The sequence below is a fragment of the Dromiciops gliroides genome, chromosome 4 (assembly GCF_019393635.1).
Source record: "Dromiciops gliroides isolate mDroGli1 chromosome 4, mDroGli1.pri, whole genome shotgun sequence".
Taxonomy (NCBI): Eukaryota; Metazoa; Chordata; class Mammalia; order Microbiotheria; family Microbiotheriidae; genus Dromiciops; species Dromiciops gliroides.
In genome coordinates this window covers 34,180,651-34,196,821 of record NC_057864.1, presented here as the reverse complement: position 1 = coordinate 34,196,821, position 16,171 = coordinate 34,180,651, and the positions used below count along the sequence as shown (strand labels likewise).

The 16,171-nt window shown below is 56.1% G+C and overlaps 2 protein-coding genes across 4 annotated transcripts in view; one reads left to right on the top strand and one right to left on the bottom strand.

The window, feature by feature from the left end:
* Nucleotides 1-1,053: 1,053 nt before the first annotated feature.
* On the bottom strand, nt 1,054-11,109 carry MED8 (mediator complex subunit 8). Of its 2 annotated transcripts, none has more exons than XM_043962855.1 (7): nt 10,976-11,109; nt 8,914-9,032; nt 8,021-8,165; nt 6,939-7,079; nt 6,726-6,807; nt 6,214-6,465; nt 1,054-1,837 (listed from the first exon to the last, which is right to left on the bottom strand). In XM_043962855.1, exons 1-7 carry the CDS (start codon nt 10,979-10,981, stop codon nt 1,773-1,775), a joined length of 810 nt encoding a protein of 269 aa, XP_043818790.1. In that variant the 5' UTR covers nt 10,982-11,109; the 3' UTR covers nt 1,054-1,772. The 2 variants fall into 2 exon arrangements, with proteins under 2 accessions (XP_043818790.1, XP_043818789.1); XM_043962854.1 differs by having other exon boundaries at nt 8,914-9,137; nt 10,976-11,035.
* Nucleotides 10,985-16,171, top strand: part of SZT2 (SZT2 subunit of KICSTOR complex) — a 76,353-nt gene continuing 71,166 nt past the window's right edge. For both annotated transcript variants that reach the window (XM_043962853.1, XM_043962852.1), the window contains exons 1-6: nt 10,985-11,161; nt 11,420-11,545; nt 11,646-11,825; nt 12,462-12,632; nt 15,655-15,786; nt 15,978-16,116. In XM_043962853.1, coding sequence (XP_043818788.1) covers nt 11,141-11,161; nt 11,420-11,545; nt 11,646-11,825; nt 12,462-12,632; nt 15,655-15,786; nt 15,978-16,116 — 769 coding nt within the window. In that variant the 5' untranslated portion in view covers nt 10,985-11,140. The remainder of the gene's footprint in view (nt 11,162-11,419; nt 11,546-11,645; nt 11,826-12,461; nt 12,633-15,654; nt 15,787-15,977; nt 16,117-16,171) is intronic.

Genomic DNA, 16,171 nt, shown 5'->3' with positions numbered 1-16,171 from the left:
TTTAGGAAAAGGGCCACTCACTCGCTACAAAACACCCCCTCGAAGGGCCGGAGCCACAGCACCTCCCAAGTTCATATTTCTATGGGGTTTCCTCTGCGGGCAGCACAGCTCCAGGGAGTACCCAGGCACTGGGTACAGAGTTTCTTTAGCAGATGCCTTTCTGAGGGAGTGCTTTCTTCTCTCAAAGATGGCAGGTTGTGTGTCCAGGAACACATGCCCTCAGAGTGCACATGACCTAGCCCATCTCATAAGGACCCTGCCGGGCCACAGCTGGTTCCTGGGTGCCAGAATCTTTGCTTTACAGAGGAGCAGAACAAGCCTAGGAGAAGTGCAGGGCCTCGTCCAGGGTCCCCCAGGTAGTGGGAGAGCTGCAGAGGTGGCTGGTGTAGGGAAGCATGGCCCCTGAATGTCTGACATTTAGTAGCATTCCTGGGAGTGCCTGGAGGGGCCAGAAGTGCTTGGGGTCCTGAGGCCTTGGGCATATTTCCCCAGTCTCAACAATGGAATGTGGGTTGGGTGGGCAGGCTTCCAAGGCAGCCAGCCATTAAAACGCTTCTCCGGTCAACAGGCCACGGCTTAGCTGTTTGCAATGGGTGGCTGGAGTATCTCAGGTGTCACAAATTCCATCACTGGACAGGAGTGTGGTAGCTTGGCTGGGCTGAGAGGTCCCCAGGCCAGGCTTGGCCCAGAGGCCTGCTGAGAAGCCCAAACCCAGACAGAGGAGGCCAAGGCTGCAGGCCTCCCCAAGGAAGATGAATGAGGACCATCTCAGAATGCCAGGGGGTCAGTCCCCAGGCATCGAGGTGCTGGATTAGACGGAGCTCAGGACCTAGGATCAGGGAAGACCCACATTCTTAACTAGCCTCAGACCCTGGGACTCTGGGAAGGTCACTTCACCAACATCCACCAGTTTCCTCATCTGAAAAACAGGGATAACACCCACTTCCCAGGTCTGTGAAGAGCAAGTGAAATAATGTTTGTAAAGTACTTTGAAAAGTGCTATGGAAATGCTAGCCTACAGGAAAACACTGACTCATGAATCACTTTAAAGCCTTTTTTTATTCAGAGAATACAGGAGGGATTCCAGTGGGGGCCAGTTTCCTGCTCAAAGGGGCTCTGGGGAGCACTCTCCTGGGAGTGGGTCCAGTAAAGCATGCAGGAAAGCCAGGCAGCTGGTTTAGCAACACTCTTGGGCCCTCCTGTAGTCATTGCCCAGGAGCAGGTAGGCAGAGGGGACCCCCCCCCCCAGCCCTCCCTGGGCACAGATCCCGCCCCAGAACTCAGGGTGAAGGTGGAACTGTTTGCCAAAGGCCCTGGCACTTGCTCAGGAAGCCCCTTTCCCAGACAGAAGAGCGGCAAAGGGAGCTTTTCTCTCTTCAGTCATGGGACAGGACTGTTCTTCATACCAGCCTGTTCCATCAGCCCCCAGACTAAGATTCCCTTAGCAGCTGCAACAGCTGCCTCTGTCCAAGGAAGCCTCCACAGAGTGACAGGACCTTAAGGGTAAGGGCCCCAAAGGCCAGCGACTGGACAGGCCCCGAGGCTCACCGAGCCCAGCTTGTAGGGGTAAGGCTACCTTCTGGGTTGGACAGGTGGCACAGATGTGTCCCAGAGTGAGGCCTGGGTGAACTTAAGGAGCAAGAAGGCTCCAGAAAGAGATCTGGCCTCTGAGATGGGGTATGCCTGTGAGGGCCTCTGTCACTTCAGAAGCAGGTCCAGTGATCCGAGTTGGTGGGGAGCCAGAGGGGCAGTGTCTGTGCTCGGTGGGCAGCTTACCGCTGGTAGGGGTGCATCGAAGCTGACTTGATGTTGGTTTTAATGCCGCTCGGCATCTTACCTAAAGGAGAAGCAGGAGGAGGTTGAGCAGACCCTGTTCAGGCTCAGCCCAGAGAAGACCCTCAACCCCCATGGTCACCCCAAGCTCTTCTGGCCCCTGTCCTCGGGCTGGGGTCCAGGCACTTCTCTTTCACTATGTGTCTCTCAGCCCCAGGACCACCCACTGAGCTTTTCTTAAACCCTGACACCTGGGTTCCTGAGGCCCTGGCCTCAATCTAGTTCTAAGCCCACCAATGCATAACTCTGAATCTTTATAGCCATGGAGACTCCCCTTCTGAACCCACCCAGCTAAACATCATCAAGATGGACCTGTAAGCTCTTGAGCTTCAGTGAAGTGAGTGAAGAGGAAAACGAGGGAGGGAAGACACTGGAAAATGAATAGGTGAGATATACTCTTCTCTGCTGCCAGAAAAAAATGCCACGGCTGGTGCCACACCATCACGGGGCAGAGAAAAAACACATCTTATCTCTGAGGCCAGACGACCTTGCCCAGGGGTGTGCCCGACACAAAATGCCTACAGGACAGAAGAGGGTGGTAGACCATGGAGGTGACCTAAAAAGGCGGTGACCACTCCACTCAGTCCATAGCAGTCTGTGACAGAAAAGGGAACCAGGGGGGCCACTGGGCACATCCTCCGTCTGGGATAACCAGATTTCAGAAAGGTCAGACAAGGGATTGGCAGTGACGCCTGGAGAAGATGGGAGTGCCAACAGGGAAGGCTCTTTGAAGTAAATGCACAGGGAATCTGCAGCAATTTGAAACCAGAAGAGCCATTCCCTGGCAAGTGAGTGGTCAAAGGAATAAATGCAGCTGGCAACAGCCAAAGCAGGGATGGCTCCACTGCCTGTCCACCAGACCTACAAATATGACTTGAATGGTAAATGTGGGAGGGCCTGGAGGTAGGCGGGCAGACGATGGCACCAAGAACACAAGAATGTGGTGCGGCCCCACAAGAATGGGGTCAGGGATGCCCAAACCCAGACAGCTGAGGTGCAAGGGAAGCAAAGGTGAGAAAGGGGGTTCTTTCAAGTTATATGAGTGCGTGCTGGGGGAGCTGTGAAGTCCATTGAGGCTGGATTCAGCGATCCTCCTCCCAAGCCCATACCTGGGGACACCAAAGAATGTGGGGGAGGAGGCAATGCACACATTCATAGCAGCTATTTATGGCAGCAAAGAGCTGGAAACAAGGGGGTGCCCATTGATTAAGAATGGTACAGGAGGGGCAGCTAGGTGGCGCAGTGGATAGAGCACCAGCCCTGGAATCAGGAGTACCTGAGTTCAAATCCGGCCTCAGACACTTAACACTTACTAGCTGTGTGACCCTGGGCAAGTCACTTAACCCCAATTGCCTCACTAAAAAAAAAAAAAAAAAAAAAAAAAAGAATGGTACAGGAATGTAAATTTGACTATGCTATAAGATAAAGGGATGATGTATCCAGATGACCTCTGCGCACTTCGAGTGTTTTTACACTTTATTATCTATGATCTAGCTAAAATGGCCTCTTGGCTGGTCCCCAGACTCAATACTCCATCTCCCATCTCCAGGCCTTTGCCCTGGCTGTGCCCCATGACTGGAATGCTCTTCCTTCTCATCTCCACCTCTTGCTCTCCTTCAAGACTGACATCAAATCCCACCTTCAATAAGAAACCTCTCCTAGTCTCCCCAGCTGCTAGTGCCCTCCCCTCTGATGACCTCCATTCCATTTCCCCTGGATATAGCATGTATAGACACAGCCATTTCTTTGTTTTCTCCCCCATCAGACTAGGAGCTTTTTGAGGGCAGGAACTTTGATTCTGCCTTTCTCTGTATCTCCAGAGCTTAGCACAGTGCCTAACACACACAATGCCTGTTGACTGACCGTGTGAGCTAATGCAGAGTGAAGTGAGCACAACTGGGAGAACAATTTACACAACGATGACAACATTTCAAAGAAAAGGTACTTTGAAAGACTTCAATGACCAACCACAATTCCAGAGGGCTGCTGCCAAAGCCTACTACCCTACCTCCTGACTCAGGATAAAGGAGACACTGGATTTACTCTGCTTGACTCAGTTTGTTACAAAGGGAGGGGCTTTCTGGGGTAGTGATAATGGTGCTTCCCTCAAAAGGAAAAAAGGGGCAGCTTTGGAACAAACACGGTAAATTTGTTAGACTGAAAAAACAGAAGCCATACGTGATAGAGCCTTACTTTCATGGACGATTCTATTTCTATTCTTCATATATGGAAGTGTCCACATGTGCTGGAGTTTATCGAGTTCATAACAACACAAAATCAAAATTAAAATCCTGAAAAAGATGGGAAGGAGAGCAAAAGGTCCAGAAAGGGATCGGGCCACCACTGCGGGTGGACAAGCCAGTGCTTAAGTGCCAGCAGCTGCTCCACCTGCAAATGCAAGTCACCAAGCTCACTCGAACCAGATAGAACTGGGCAGACATGACTGCTGATTGCTCAGTAATGGTCAGTAATACCTAGGAGACTGTAGAGAGTGATACTGAAGGGATGGACAGGAAAAGGCAAACGTCTTGATTTTCAAAAGGGGGAAGAGAACAGATCAATGAGGCCAGTGAGCTGCACAGATTTCTGGGGAAAATCCAGAATGGTTCATCGAGGAGACAGTGAGCATCTAGACAAGGAATGAGGGATTAGGAAGAGCCAGTGTGACCTAATCCAGAACAGGTCGTGCCAGACTAACCTCATTTCCTTTTTATGGAGGGTTATTTAAGTGGTAGAGCAGGGAAGGCCGTAGACATAGTTACCTAGATCTTAGCAAAGCATTTGACTAAGTATCTCATTATCCTATGGAAAACATAGGCAAGATGGAGCCTAGACCAAGGCAGGACCATGGATTTAGAGCTGGGAGGAACCTGAGAGTGCAATGGGTCCCTCTGCTTTGCCCAGGCCCCTGACGGATCACAGCACCTTTCTGTACGACTGGCAGAGGAATCCTTCTATCTATCTGCCTGTGAGCTCTGCTGGGCTTGTTCCTGTCCTCAGTGCCTCGCTAGCCCTTGGTAGAGGCTGCTGTACATAGTAAGCTTCAGTCATTTTACAGCTGAGGACACTGTGGCCCCGCCCAGGGTCATGCAGATAGGAATGTCTGAGATGAGGTTAGCACTCCAGTCTTCCTGACTCCAAAGGGCCTCCCGCTCATCTAAGACAAGACTGACTCAGGAGCTGAATGGCTGCACATCAATCCAGCAGGGGCGCACCCCAGAGGATCTGTGCTCAGCCTTGACCTGTTCACTCTTTCTATCAAAGATGCATATAAAGGCAGCAAAACGTGGTGACCAGGGAACCAGACTTGAGGCTCCAAAGTCCTACGTCTGGGGTTTGAGAGAAGAAATCTAGCCCATCCTGCACATGACAGCCCTTCACATATTTACCCATAATTCTCAGGGCTCGCGCCCCAGTCCCCAGCTCCTGTGCCATGAATTCAAGGCCCCTCACACCCTGGCTGCCCTCCTCAGGAGGCTTTCTGACACATTCTTCCTAAAATAGGATGCCCACACAAATCCACTGCGACTGAAGCTGTGAAACAGCCCAGCCGTTTTTGAAAGTAATTTGGAATTAACTCGAGAAAGACCCAACAGGACAGCAGCTCATACTTGGGCAGCCACGTGCTTCCCCTATACCTGTGATCTCATCAGGCCCTACTATCACCATCCCACAGCGGACTGGTCATGGTCACATGGCTACAAAGGCAAAATGGAACCTGCATCCTTCTGACCCCGAGTCCCAGGCTTGATTCCTGCCCCCCCCCCCAAGGCCCCTCACTGCTTGTTCCTTTTGGGCACAATGACCAATAAAGGTCCTGCAGCCACCAACACAGGCTCCTATCGGCTCAGGGATGCGTTAAATGCTTGTTCCATAAGAAGGAGAGAACGTAAGAAAATCAGAGGACCCCAGACCAGGGCTCAGTCAGCAAAGCCGTGAACAGAGATGACACGGATTGACAGCAACAACCAGTGTTGGTCCTGGGGGCCCACAATAAGGCACACTGTCCTCCTTCCTTGTGGGGTGGGGGACTCTAGCTACAGAATATGGCGCATGTGGCTACATGGTTGGGTCTTGGGTGATTTTCTCTGTTAGAAGGGGGGACTCAAGGATGGAGCAGCATGCTAGGATGTGAAAGAGAATAAAAAAGCCAAAGCATCAATAAAAAAGCAAAATTAGGTCAAGCTGTCCTCCCTGCCCTTCCTGGCCACCCCCCTCCTAAGCTGGGACCAGCATGAGCACAGTGCTACCAATCCTGAGCCTGGAATGCTAAGACCGAGCTTTCCTGGCAGCCTCCAGACAGCCTGTAGGCCTAGCCTGGGCTCCTCTGGGTACTGCTCTTTCCTGCCTCCAGGCATTTGCTCACACTGTTCTCCTTACCTGGCTGGCCAGCTTGTGCCATCTGTACTCCACTGAGCAGAGTGCTCTGTTGCTGATTGGGCGCACCTGTCATCTGAACTTGCTGCATGCCTGATGCTCCAGCTAGGAGGGTCCCTGCCCCAGGCTGGCCTGGCTGGCCGGGGCCACTGGTTCCTGGAGGTCTCCAGTTGGACAGACCCTTACCAAAGGCAACTGCAGCCACCAGAGCATTGGTGTCTGTAGGGTTGAAGGTCTGTTTATTCTGACGGAGACCTAGAAAGGAAGGCCGAGGCACTGAGCAGTGGGCAAAGCAGGAACTGGGTTACCAGGCCCAAGAGCTTAAAGAGACTCGGACCACTCCCATACCTCGGGATCCCTAGCAACTCAGGTGTGGGGGCTGCCTCAGACCAGCACACGTGGGCCCCCATGATGTGCCCTCAATTGCTTCACTTTCCATGTCTACACCCCCTTGCTTCCTTCCCAATCTTCCCTCCTTCATGATGACCCGTTCCCACCCCACCAGATACACTCACCTCCACTTTCTGATTCTCGCTCTTCTTTGCTGATTTTCTCCAGTAGGTTAGAGCACATTTTATTCAAGGTCTGAATCTGCTTCTATAAAACATGTAGGTGCAATGAGGTGAGCAGGGCCAGGCCTGAGGGGTAGATTACACCCCTGCCTCCTGGAGGGGAGGGGGAGGGGGCCGGGGCAGGGCCCTGGCTTCCGTGGAAGGTTTTGTCATTACCTGGGCTGCATCGGTACCGATGCGTGCTGCATCTGTGGTCAGCTGCTTCTCCTGTTCCTCAACCTCTGGGTCTGGCTTGGTTCTCAGGTGGTCAGGGACTACTTCATGACTGAAGACAGGAACCCTTCCCTCTGTCTGCCTCTATCATAAGCACAAAGGGTGAACTGCATTAGCTGAGAGCAAAGCAGTCTGACTCCCAGCCCATCCACAGCCCAGGCTGTCTTTCTTTTCCTCTTTTCTCCCCCCGCCCCCCCCCAATCTTAATAGTATTTTATTTTTTTCTCGTTACACGTAGAGACAGTTTTCAACACTTGTTTTTATAAGATTCCTAGTTCCAAATTTTTCTCCCTGCCTCTTTCCCTTCTCCCCTCCCCAAAACAGAAAACAATCTGATGTAGGTTATATATGTACAATCACATTAAACATACTTCTGCATCAATCATGCTGTGAAGGGAGAATCAAGAGAAAAACCTCAAAAAAGAAAAAACAAAACCCAAAGTAGAAACAGTATGGCTCAATCTGCATTCAGAATCCATAGTTCTTTATTTCTGGACGTGGAGATCATGAGTTCTTTAGAATTGTCTTGGATCATTGCACTGTTGAGAAGAGCTAAGTCTATCACAGTCAATTGCCACACAACGTTGCTGTTACTGTGTATGATGTTCTCCTGGTTCTGCTCCTCTTACTCAGCATCAGTTCCTGTAAGTCTTTCCAGGTTTCTCTGAACTCCTCCTGCTCATTGTTTCTCACAGCACAATAGTATTCCATTACATTCACATACTACGACTTGTTCAGCCATTCTCCAATTGGGGGGCATTCCCTTGGTTTCCAATTCTTTGCCACCACAAAAAGAGCAGCTATAAATACTTTTGTACATGTGGGTCCACCTAGTAGTGGTATTGCTGGGTCAAAGGGTATCCCAGGCTATCTTTCAACAGTGCCACAGAGCAAATGCCACAAGTGGAGCGGGGAAAGGGGGCAGAGCCCCAGTAACTGGCAGCAGAGGCAGGGAACACTCTCTGGACAGAAGCTGCTGAGAGTCAGAGCGCCCTTGCTGTGCCCTCCCAGGCCCCTCCTCTCACCGTGAGCTCCTCATCACGGTCTGGAGACAGCACCAGAGGAATGATGACCTGGTTCCGGAGCAATGGGGTCTTCTCGTGCTTGAGGACCTTGTTGAGGGTGTTCAGCTGTCCAGAGAGCAGAGCAAAGCTGTCCAGGACTGAGGGCCTAGTTGGGGTGGGGAAGAGGGCAACAGGGCCTGCCTGAAAATGCAGGCCCTAACCCCCTGGGCCCCCTCGGGGTGCAACAGCTTCCCAAAAGCCTTTCAGACAGGCTACAGATGTAGCCTTAGGCTTCTGAGCTGAAGGCCCCTTCACATCCAGGCCCACCTGGAAGAGATGCACAACCTGGGACTGAGTCGGGGGTTCCTGACACGGCTAGAGGAAGAAAAAAGGCCTCCTCAAGACAGGGACCCTACGGGTCGAGGCCAGGCCTCCTCCAAAAGGTCTCCTTCAATGTCTGGGCCGGCCTCTACTCGCCAATGGGATCACAGTGGGATTGGACACAGACCATCCTCTCCACAGCATCCAAAACGTGAAAGGTTCAGCAGAAGACAGACAGAAGGGGAGGGAGCAAGGGGCGGCCTCACTTTCGTGGTACTTCCCTCGCCCTCCAATTCTGTCAGCAGCCTGACAGTGTCTGGGGACAGAGGGGAAGGCACCTTCAGGGCGTCTGTGCTGCCCTGACCTGCACCACAGGGACAAGGGGCTCAAGACCCCCCACGGCACCTTCAACGGCCCAGGCCCAGAAGCTGGAGGGAAGAGGAGGGCTCACTCACTTCCCTTCCAGGCCTCAGGGCCCAGAAACTGGGCAGCTAAGCTATGTGGTCCAGGAGGCTCCCACCCTGGGTTCAGCAGCATGCATGCCAGCCTCCTGCCAGGCTCCCAGCCTGCCCTGCCCACCCACCTGCCCTTACCAGGTAAGCCGGTCATACTCGTTTTCCAGCTTGCAAATGAAGCTTCCCAAGGAGCTTTTCAGATCCGCCACTTGATTCAGCAGGGCATCCACCGACGCCTCCAACTGCTTCTCTTCCCTCTGCATGGGCAGGGACCAGCTGGTCAGCCTGGGGTGCTCTGGGACCAGCATGCCAGACAGGGCTCAGGACTCAGCCCATGGGGCACCTGGGGTCCGACAAGCAGGCTGAGCCGCCCCGGGGAGGAGAGGAGAGCGCACGGTCATCTTCCTGGCTCACTGGCACGGGCACATCTTCCCCCCCACTGCACCAGGCTGCCTGTTCCTTCAGAGTCCTACTGGGCTTCTAATGGACAGGTCCCAGGGCAGAGCCCGGGCCACTGACCCAGGGAGGATTCAGAAGGGATCTCTACCCCCACCATTCCTGCCCTCCCTGGGGTGTGTGTGAGTGAGCCGGCCTCCACTGCACTGGGGCACGAGTCAGGTCCTGCGGCTCAAGAGGGTCCCCCGAGGACCTCTAGACAGGAAGCATGCTCCAAGCAGGAACAAGGCCATGGCCTGAGGCTGTGTGGTCACCCCAGCCTGAGTCTCTGGTGACCAAGGGGATCCCACTCAGGTGCTCAGGTGGGAGAGGGGGCAAAGGGCTGTATAAGACTTACATCCTATACAGGGCAGCATGGTGGGTGGTCCTAGCAGGGTGGGTCAGGGGCCACCCTGGTGACTTCAACTTGCTCCCCTGCCTGCATTCCTCCTGCCCCATTAGCTTATCAGAAGCACCTCATTCTTCCCAAGGCCTGACAAACGGCATCCTTATCTCCCCTCCCCTCCATGTGGCATCTGCCCCTGCCAATTGCCTTCAGGCCCTGGCCGTGGGGGCCCCTCCCCAGACAGCTCCTGGGGCTGCCCATCAGGCCAGCCTGGATGCTCCTGCCCAATGACACATGCCCTGGGACAACCGGCCCCACTCCCCCCAGTGCTTCTCAGTTTCTGACCACGCCTTGATACCTCGATGTCCCCGAGAATGAAAGTCTCCGTCCCCTCCCACACGCCGGTTTGCTTTCTCTGTTTCTGCTTGTTTGTAGGTCAGCCTGTGTCTTTCTGCCCCAGCACAAGCACGCAGCTCCTCCCCCCAGGCTCCCCGCTAGGAGTCATGACCCCCCTTTCTCATTCTTTCTACCTCCGCAGCCCCCTTCTCTCCTCTGACGTGGCCACCCTCTGTTCTGGGCCCTCATCCCCTCCCACCTGCTGGGGGGGGTGCGGGCCCTGGGGGGGGGGCATAGCCCCTTTCACCGCTGGACCTGCTTCTATCCCTGCGCTGTCACTGCCCCCTCGGGACCAGGAGGCCATCTCCTGTTAGACTGGGAGCTCCTGGAGGGCAGAGACCCCTGGCATCGTGTGTCTACAGAAAGAGTCTAATAAATGCATCACTGACCCCTTTCCGTCCCCCTTTCCTCCTGGGTCCCCCCCTAAGCAGGCCTCTCCAGGTGACCCCCACCCCCATCTAATCACCACGACTGGCCACGTGTCTCCTCAATGGTCAGAGATATCACTCCCTGGACACGTGGGGCCGGCCCTCCCACGATGGTCTACACCCGCTGTGTCTGGACCTCTTTAAGGCTCATCATGGGCAACCTCACCCGGGCCAGGGGATCCGCATCCTCCCCCTCCCCGCATCACCAGGATGCGCTTCCTTCTCCAGCTCCACCTCCTGCAGGCCCCGCCCCTCCCCTCCCCCACATCATTTCCCGCCCCCCCTGAGACCCTTTCTGGGCCTCGGTTTCTTTATATGCAAATTAGGCGTGGGGGTGGGGAATGTCAGAGCCCAATCAGGGGCTCTGCAAACCCGGGGGCGGCTCCGCCCATATCACAGGTCACTCTCCTGTGTATGTGCTACTACACCCTGGAGGTTCCCCCCCTCCCCCCGCTCCGGCTCTGCTGGTAGAGCCGTGAGCTCTTGGGTATGGCCTTCAAGGCTTTCTCCACGGAGCTCCTTCTCTGCATCCTCGCCCTGGGGTCTCGACCCGAGGTCACCCCGCTCCTCTCACGACCCCCAGTTCAGTCCTTACCTGCATCTTGTTCGCAACAACTTCACGTCCCGGGTTACCGCCCTCTAGCTTCCGCTTCCGGAAGCACCGCCTTCTAACCCCACGGCTTCGCAGGGGAGCTTCCGGCCCGAGGCCGAGAGCTTCCGGGTTGCAGCGGGTCAGAGGTCACCCCGGGATCTGACAGGCATGGCGGCGGAGCCGGCCGAGGTAAGTGGGGGGGGGGGGGGGGCAGGTGGTCCGGGGAGAGGGTCTGGAATGCCGAGCTCAGGACTCTGGGTGCAGGGCCCGGCCTGAGCCTGGGCTCGACACTCCAGACCCTCGGGCCCTCGCTCAGGGAGCTAGATCCCGCGTCACCGCCTCTGTCCATCGGGCAGTCAGTCAACAAACCTTCCTCTCCTGCCACCCCCCCTACCCCACCCCGGGGGCGGCGGCGGCGGCGCTCTGAGGGATGAGTTCCCCGTGCAGGTGGAGGAGGCCGCGCAGGTCTTCCTGCTCATGCGCAAAGGCCACCGCATCTCCCGCAACGTGCGCTTAGCCTGGTTCCTGAACCACCTCCGTCAGACTGTGCGGGCCGCGTCCCCGGAGGAGCTGGTGAGCTGGGGGGGCGGGGCTGGGGGAGGTGGGGGGGGCTGGGGGGCGCGGCCCCTCCCCCCTCACAGCGCCCCCTGACCCCTCCCCTCGCCCCCCACAGCTGCACTCCGAGCCCGAGCTGGCCGTGCTCAGCGTCCTGCCCCCGGGCTGGCAGCCCGACGAGCCGCTGGCACCGCCGGGCCGGGCCCTGCTGCTGGTGCCATCCACGCGCGTCACCTTTCTGGCGTGGCGCTACCGCTTTGTCATCGAGCTGGACCTGAGCCCGTCCACGGGCATCGTGGTGAGGCGCCCGGCCTCCCCCTGCGCCCACGGGGCCTGCCAGCCCCCTCCCCTCTGTCCCACTTACTCTGTGACTGCCAGCCTTCTCCCCTCTCCCAGCCCCCCTCTGCCAACCCCCTCCCCTGTAAGACCCCCCTACTAGATCCCTCCCTTGTGCCAGCCCCCCCTGGTTCTGCCAACCCCCTCCCCTGTAAGACCCCCCTACTAGATCCCTCCCTTGTGCCAGCCCCCCCTGGTTCTGCCAACCCCCTCCCCTGTAAGACCCCCCTACTAGATCCCTCCCTTGTGCCAGCCCCCCCCCCTGGTTCTGCTAACCCCCTCCCCTGTAAGACCCCCCTCTGCTGGATCCCTCCCTTGTGCCAGCCCCCCCTCTGGTTCTGCCAACCCCCTCCCCTGTAAGACCCCCCTACTAGATCCCTCCCTTGTGCCAGCCCCCCCCTGGTTCTGCCAACCCCCTCCCCTGTAAGACCCCCCTCTGCTGGATCCCTCCCTTGTGCCAGCCCCCCTCTCTGGTTCTGCCAACCCCCTCCCCTGTAAGACCCCCCTCTGCTGGATCCCTCCCTTGTGCCAGCCCCCCTTCCCCACTCTGGGTGGGGGGGCCTTCATTCCTCTGACCTCGGCTCCCCCACCCCCCCAGGATGACTCCACTGGAGAGATTCTCTTTGACGAAGTGTTCAGGGCCCTTTCCCGATGCCTGGAGGGGCTGCTGCGGCCCTTCCGAGTCCCCGGCTCCTCCATCACCTTCCAGCCAGAGATCTATGTCACTGTGCAGGCCTATTCCTCCATCATTGGCCTGCAGTCCCACCAGGTAGGAAGGGCACGGCCGGATCTACACTCCCCCTGGGCCTGACCACTGTGGAGGAGGCTCCTCAGCCTGCCCTGATTCAGGGCTGGAAAAAACTCTGCGGGCCAGCACCTTGCTGACTTCACTGCTAAGAGTCTGAGGCGGGGTTTTAACCCAGAGCATCCCGACTGAGGCCACCGTACATCCAGGGTGGGGGTCTTGGTGCTGTCTTTACCCTTGCCTGCCTTGCCCAGGTGCCTGACGAGCTTAGAATCAGTAGGCTCTGGGTTCAAATCCCACTTCAGCCGCTGCTTGGCCGGGTGACCCTGGCAAGTCACAGGGCGCTTTGAGGCTCTAATGAAATGACGTATTTAAAGTGCTTCTCAGATTTTAAAGGCCATATTCTAAAGTCTTTTTTTTTTTTGGCGGGGCAATGGGGGTTAAGTGACTTGCCCAGGGTCACACAGCTAGTAAGTGTCAAGTGTCCGAGGCCGGATTTGAACTCAGGTACTCCTGAATCCAGGGCCGGTGCTTTATCCACTGTGCTATCTAGCCACCCCCCTAAAGTCTTTTAAAAGCCAGGTGTTGGGGACATCTGGCTTCCTCCCTGGGCTTGCACGGTTATGCCTCAGTGGGCATAGCCAGGGGCTCTAGCATCCCCCTGCCCGTGTGACCCACCTTCTCATCCGCTCTGTTGTGCCAAGCCCACTGTCCTGAGTGTGCAGTTGGGACCCCATGCCCTGACATCCAAAATCAGGGAATTGGAGGGTTGGAGAGACCTCAGAGACAGACCTCAGAGACATCTGACCCAATCCCTATCTGAACAAGATTTCCCTCAGCCTTGCAGAGAAGTTGCCATCCAGTGAGTGGGTGAGCCTATCCCACTGAACATTTATTGAGCACCTGCTGTGTACCAGGTTCCATATACAGGGAGAGCGGCAGCAGTGCACAAGGATCCAGCCGGGGGGCTCAGGAAAGGGGACTTGAGCTGAGTCTTGAAGATCACCAGGAGAGCATTCTTAGTATGAGTCAGGGCCTGTGCAAAGGCGTGGAGGTGGGAGATGTAAGATGACCATTTGTGTAAGGGTAACAGCAAGGAGGCCAGAGGTCAAGCATGTGGAATCCATCCTGAAGCCGGCAGGGAAGGGCTGTAAGTGCCAGGCACGAGTCTGAGCTTTGTCACAAGGATCAGGGAGATGGGGGGGGGTGTCACAGGGTCAGGAAGGGGAGTGAGCCTGAAGGCGCAGGGAAGGATAGACGTGGGAGTGGTATGGACCGAGGAGGATCCCTCGGCCATGCTGAGGGAGGTGGATAGAAGAAGGAAAGACTAGAGGTGGGGGCCAAAGAGGAAGTTTGCTCCATGCCTCTGGCAGTGCCCATAATGAGGGACCAGCGAGGGTGACATCCGTGTGTGTGTGTGGGGAGAATCACATGGCTCAGCGACTGGCTGAGGCTGTGGACCTGGGAGAGATGGGTAAGTCAGGAAGAGTGGCTGGTGGTGGCACAGATCATGCTCAAGGGGCCTGCGATACGGGGCTGGCACTCCAAAGAGATGGGGTCTGGGGGGAGGTTCTTCGGTGTAGAAACGGTGGTAAGATCCAGGGGGGCTGAAGAAGAAGAGGCCGCGTGGGGGTCAAGCCCTGCCTCGAGGGCCCAGCCTGGAAGAAGATATGGTCAGGCAGGAGATGGGCAGTGCCAGAGTTCCCCCCTCCCACCCCAGTGTGGGGGGCAGCCAGGAGCTGGCATTTCGCACTTAGGAGATCAGCGTGAACCTGAAGTCCCCTCAGGTGAAGGGTGTGGATGGAAGCCAAGGGTTGGAGACTTCTTGACGTCAAGCTAGATTCTGCTGTGGAAATTTTGTTTCTGTATTTGAACTCAGGGACTGAGCAGAGTGAACCTCCCACTGTCCTGTGGCTGCTCCGCTCCTAGGCCCCAGCCCTCTCCCTGCTTTGGTCTTTCTCCTTCCTCTCACAGTCCTTCTAAAATATGGTGCCTAGGGGCGGCTAGGTGGTGCAGTGGATAAAGCACCGGCCCTGGATTCAGGAGTACCTGAGTTCAAATCCGGCCTCAGACACTTGACACTTACTAGCTGTGTGACCCTGGGCAAGTCACTTAACCCCCATTGCCCCGCAAAGAAAAAAAAAAATAATAATAAAATATGGTGCCCAGTCCTGAGTACTGGATGTGACCGCCTCCTCTCTTAACTCAGACCAGTGTTGAGTTAGCTTCAGGTGCTTCCATGGTAGACTGTTGTCAGCCCACCAGGACCCCCAGATCTTTCTCATCCACACCGTTCTGCTGCCTTTTCCTGTGCTGTTCTTCCAGTTGTTTTTTGTAAAGATTCTGTGGGGGCAGCTAGGTGGCTCAGTGGATGAAGCACTGGCCCTGGATTCAGGAGGACCTGAGTTCAAATCCAGCTTCAGACACTTGACATTCACTAGCTGTGTGACCCTGGGCAAGTCGCTTAACCCCATTGTCCCATGGGGAAACTAAGGTCGAGAGGGCTGAAGACACTGGCCCCTTTGGGGCTGCCTGGTGCTGGGAAGTGTCAGGCAGGGCCTTGCAGTCCAGGTCTCTGAGCATTCCTCTGCTGCCCCTAGCACCCGTCAGGGAATAAGAGGAGCCTTTATATGGTACCCACTCTGTGCCAGGCACTGTGTATATTGCACACAAATCTCTCGCTGATCCTCACAACTGCCCTGGGAGCTAGTGGCTCTTATGGTCCCCATTTTACAGATGAGGAAACTGAGGCAAACAGGGTCACACAGCTCAAAAGCATCTGAGACCAGATTTGAACTCGGGTCTTTCTCACTTGAGGTCCAGCACCCAGGCCGCGGCTGCCACTTTCTTGCCCTGGAAGCCATTCTGTCCTCCTTTGGGTTATGTTACTGTGAGGATACGAGAGGGCCGGAAGGGGCCAGAGGAAGGCAGCCAGCATGGGGCAGGGGGGGAGGTTAGTGACTGTTCTCAGGGGCTGGGGTTGTGAGGCGGAGAAAGTGCTGTCCTGAGGCCCTTCTGTGCCGCCTTCCACCTCCTGCCCCGCCAGGTGCTGGCCCAAGGCTACCTCTTGGAGCCTTCTCGGCGGGAGGCCTTCCTGCAGCAGGTATACAGCCAGCTGTGTGTCTTCGAGAACAAGGTGGCTGCTACACTTCAGCAACAGTATGAGCCCCGGAGCCAGGTACGTGGACGTGAGCTGGCCACTCCTGTGCCCTGGGGCATGGCCCTGGTGTGGCTGTGTGGACTGGACTTCTGTATCCCCAGGCATATTGGTGGAGGGCAGGGTATTCTGGGTTGTGGGATTGACTGGGCAGGACTGAGCCATCAGGCAAGGAACAGTAATGTTGTCTCTCGTTGGTGGCCTGGGCTTAGGCGGACGCATCTCATCTGAGCCAGGACCGGCCCCCCAGTTCAGCAGGGGTCTCCATGGTGACAGCTGACATCGGCCTCGTCAGTATGATCCGCCAAGGCATTCTAGCTCTGCAGCTTCTGCCGTCTAACTCCAGCGCCGGTTAGCAGGCCTGGGGAAGGGATGGGACGGCATGGGATGGGAGTGTGGGGCTCTC

Bases quoted from the DNA above. Each gene is read 5' to 3' on its own strand.
- MED8 (XM_043962854.1), bottom strand. From the start codon at position 9,083: ATGCTGGTCCCAGAGCACCCCAGGCTGACCAGCTGGTCCCTGCCCATG. The intron at 6,466-6,725 runs GTGAGTGTATCT...CTTCCTTTCTAG, and splicing joins GCGAGAATCAGAAAGTGGAG to GTCTCCGTCAGAATAAACAG. The intron at 1,838-6,213 runs GTAAGGAGAACA...CTTCTCCTTTAG, and splicing joins GGCACAAGCTGGCCAGCCAG to GTAAGATGCCGAGCGGCATT.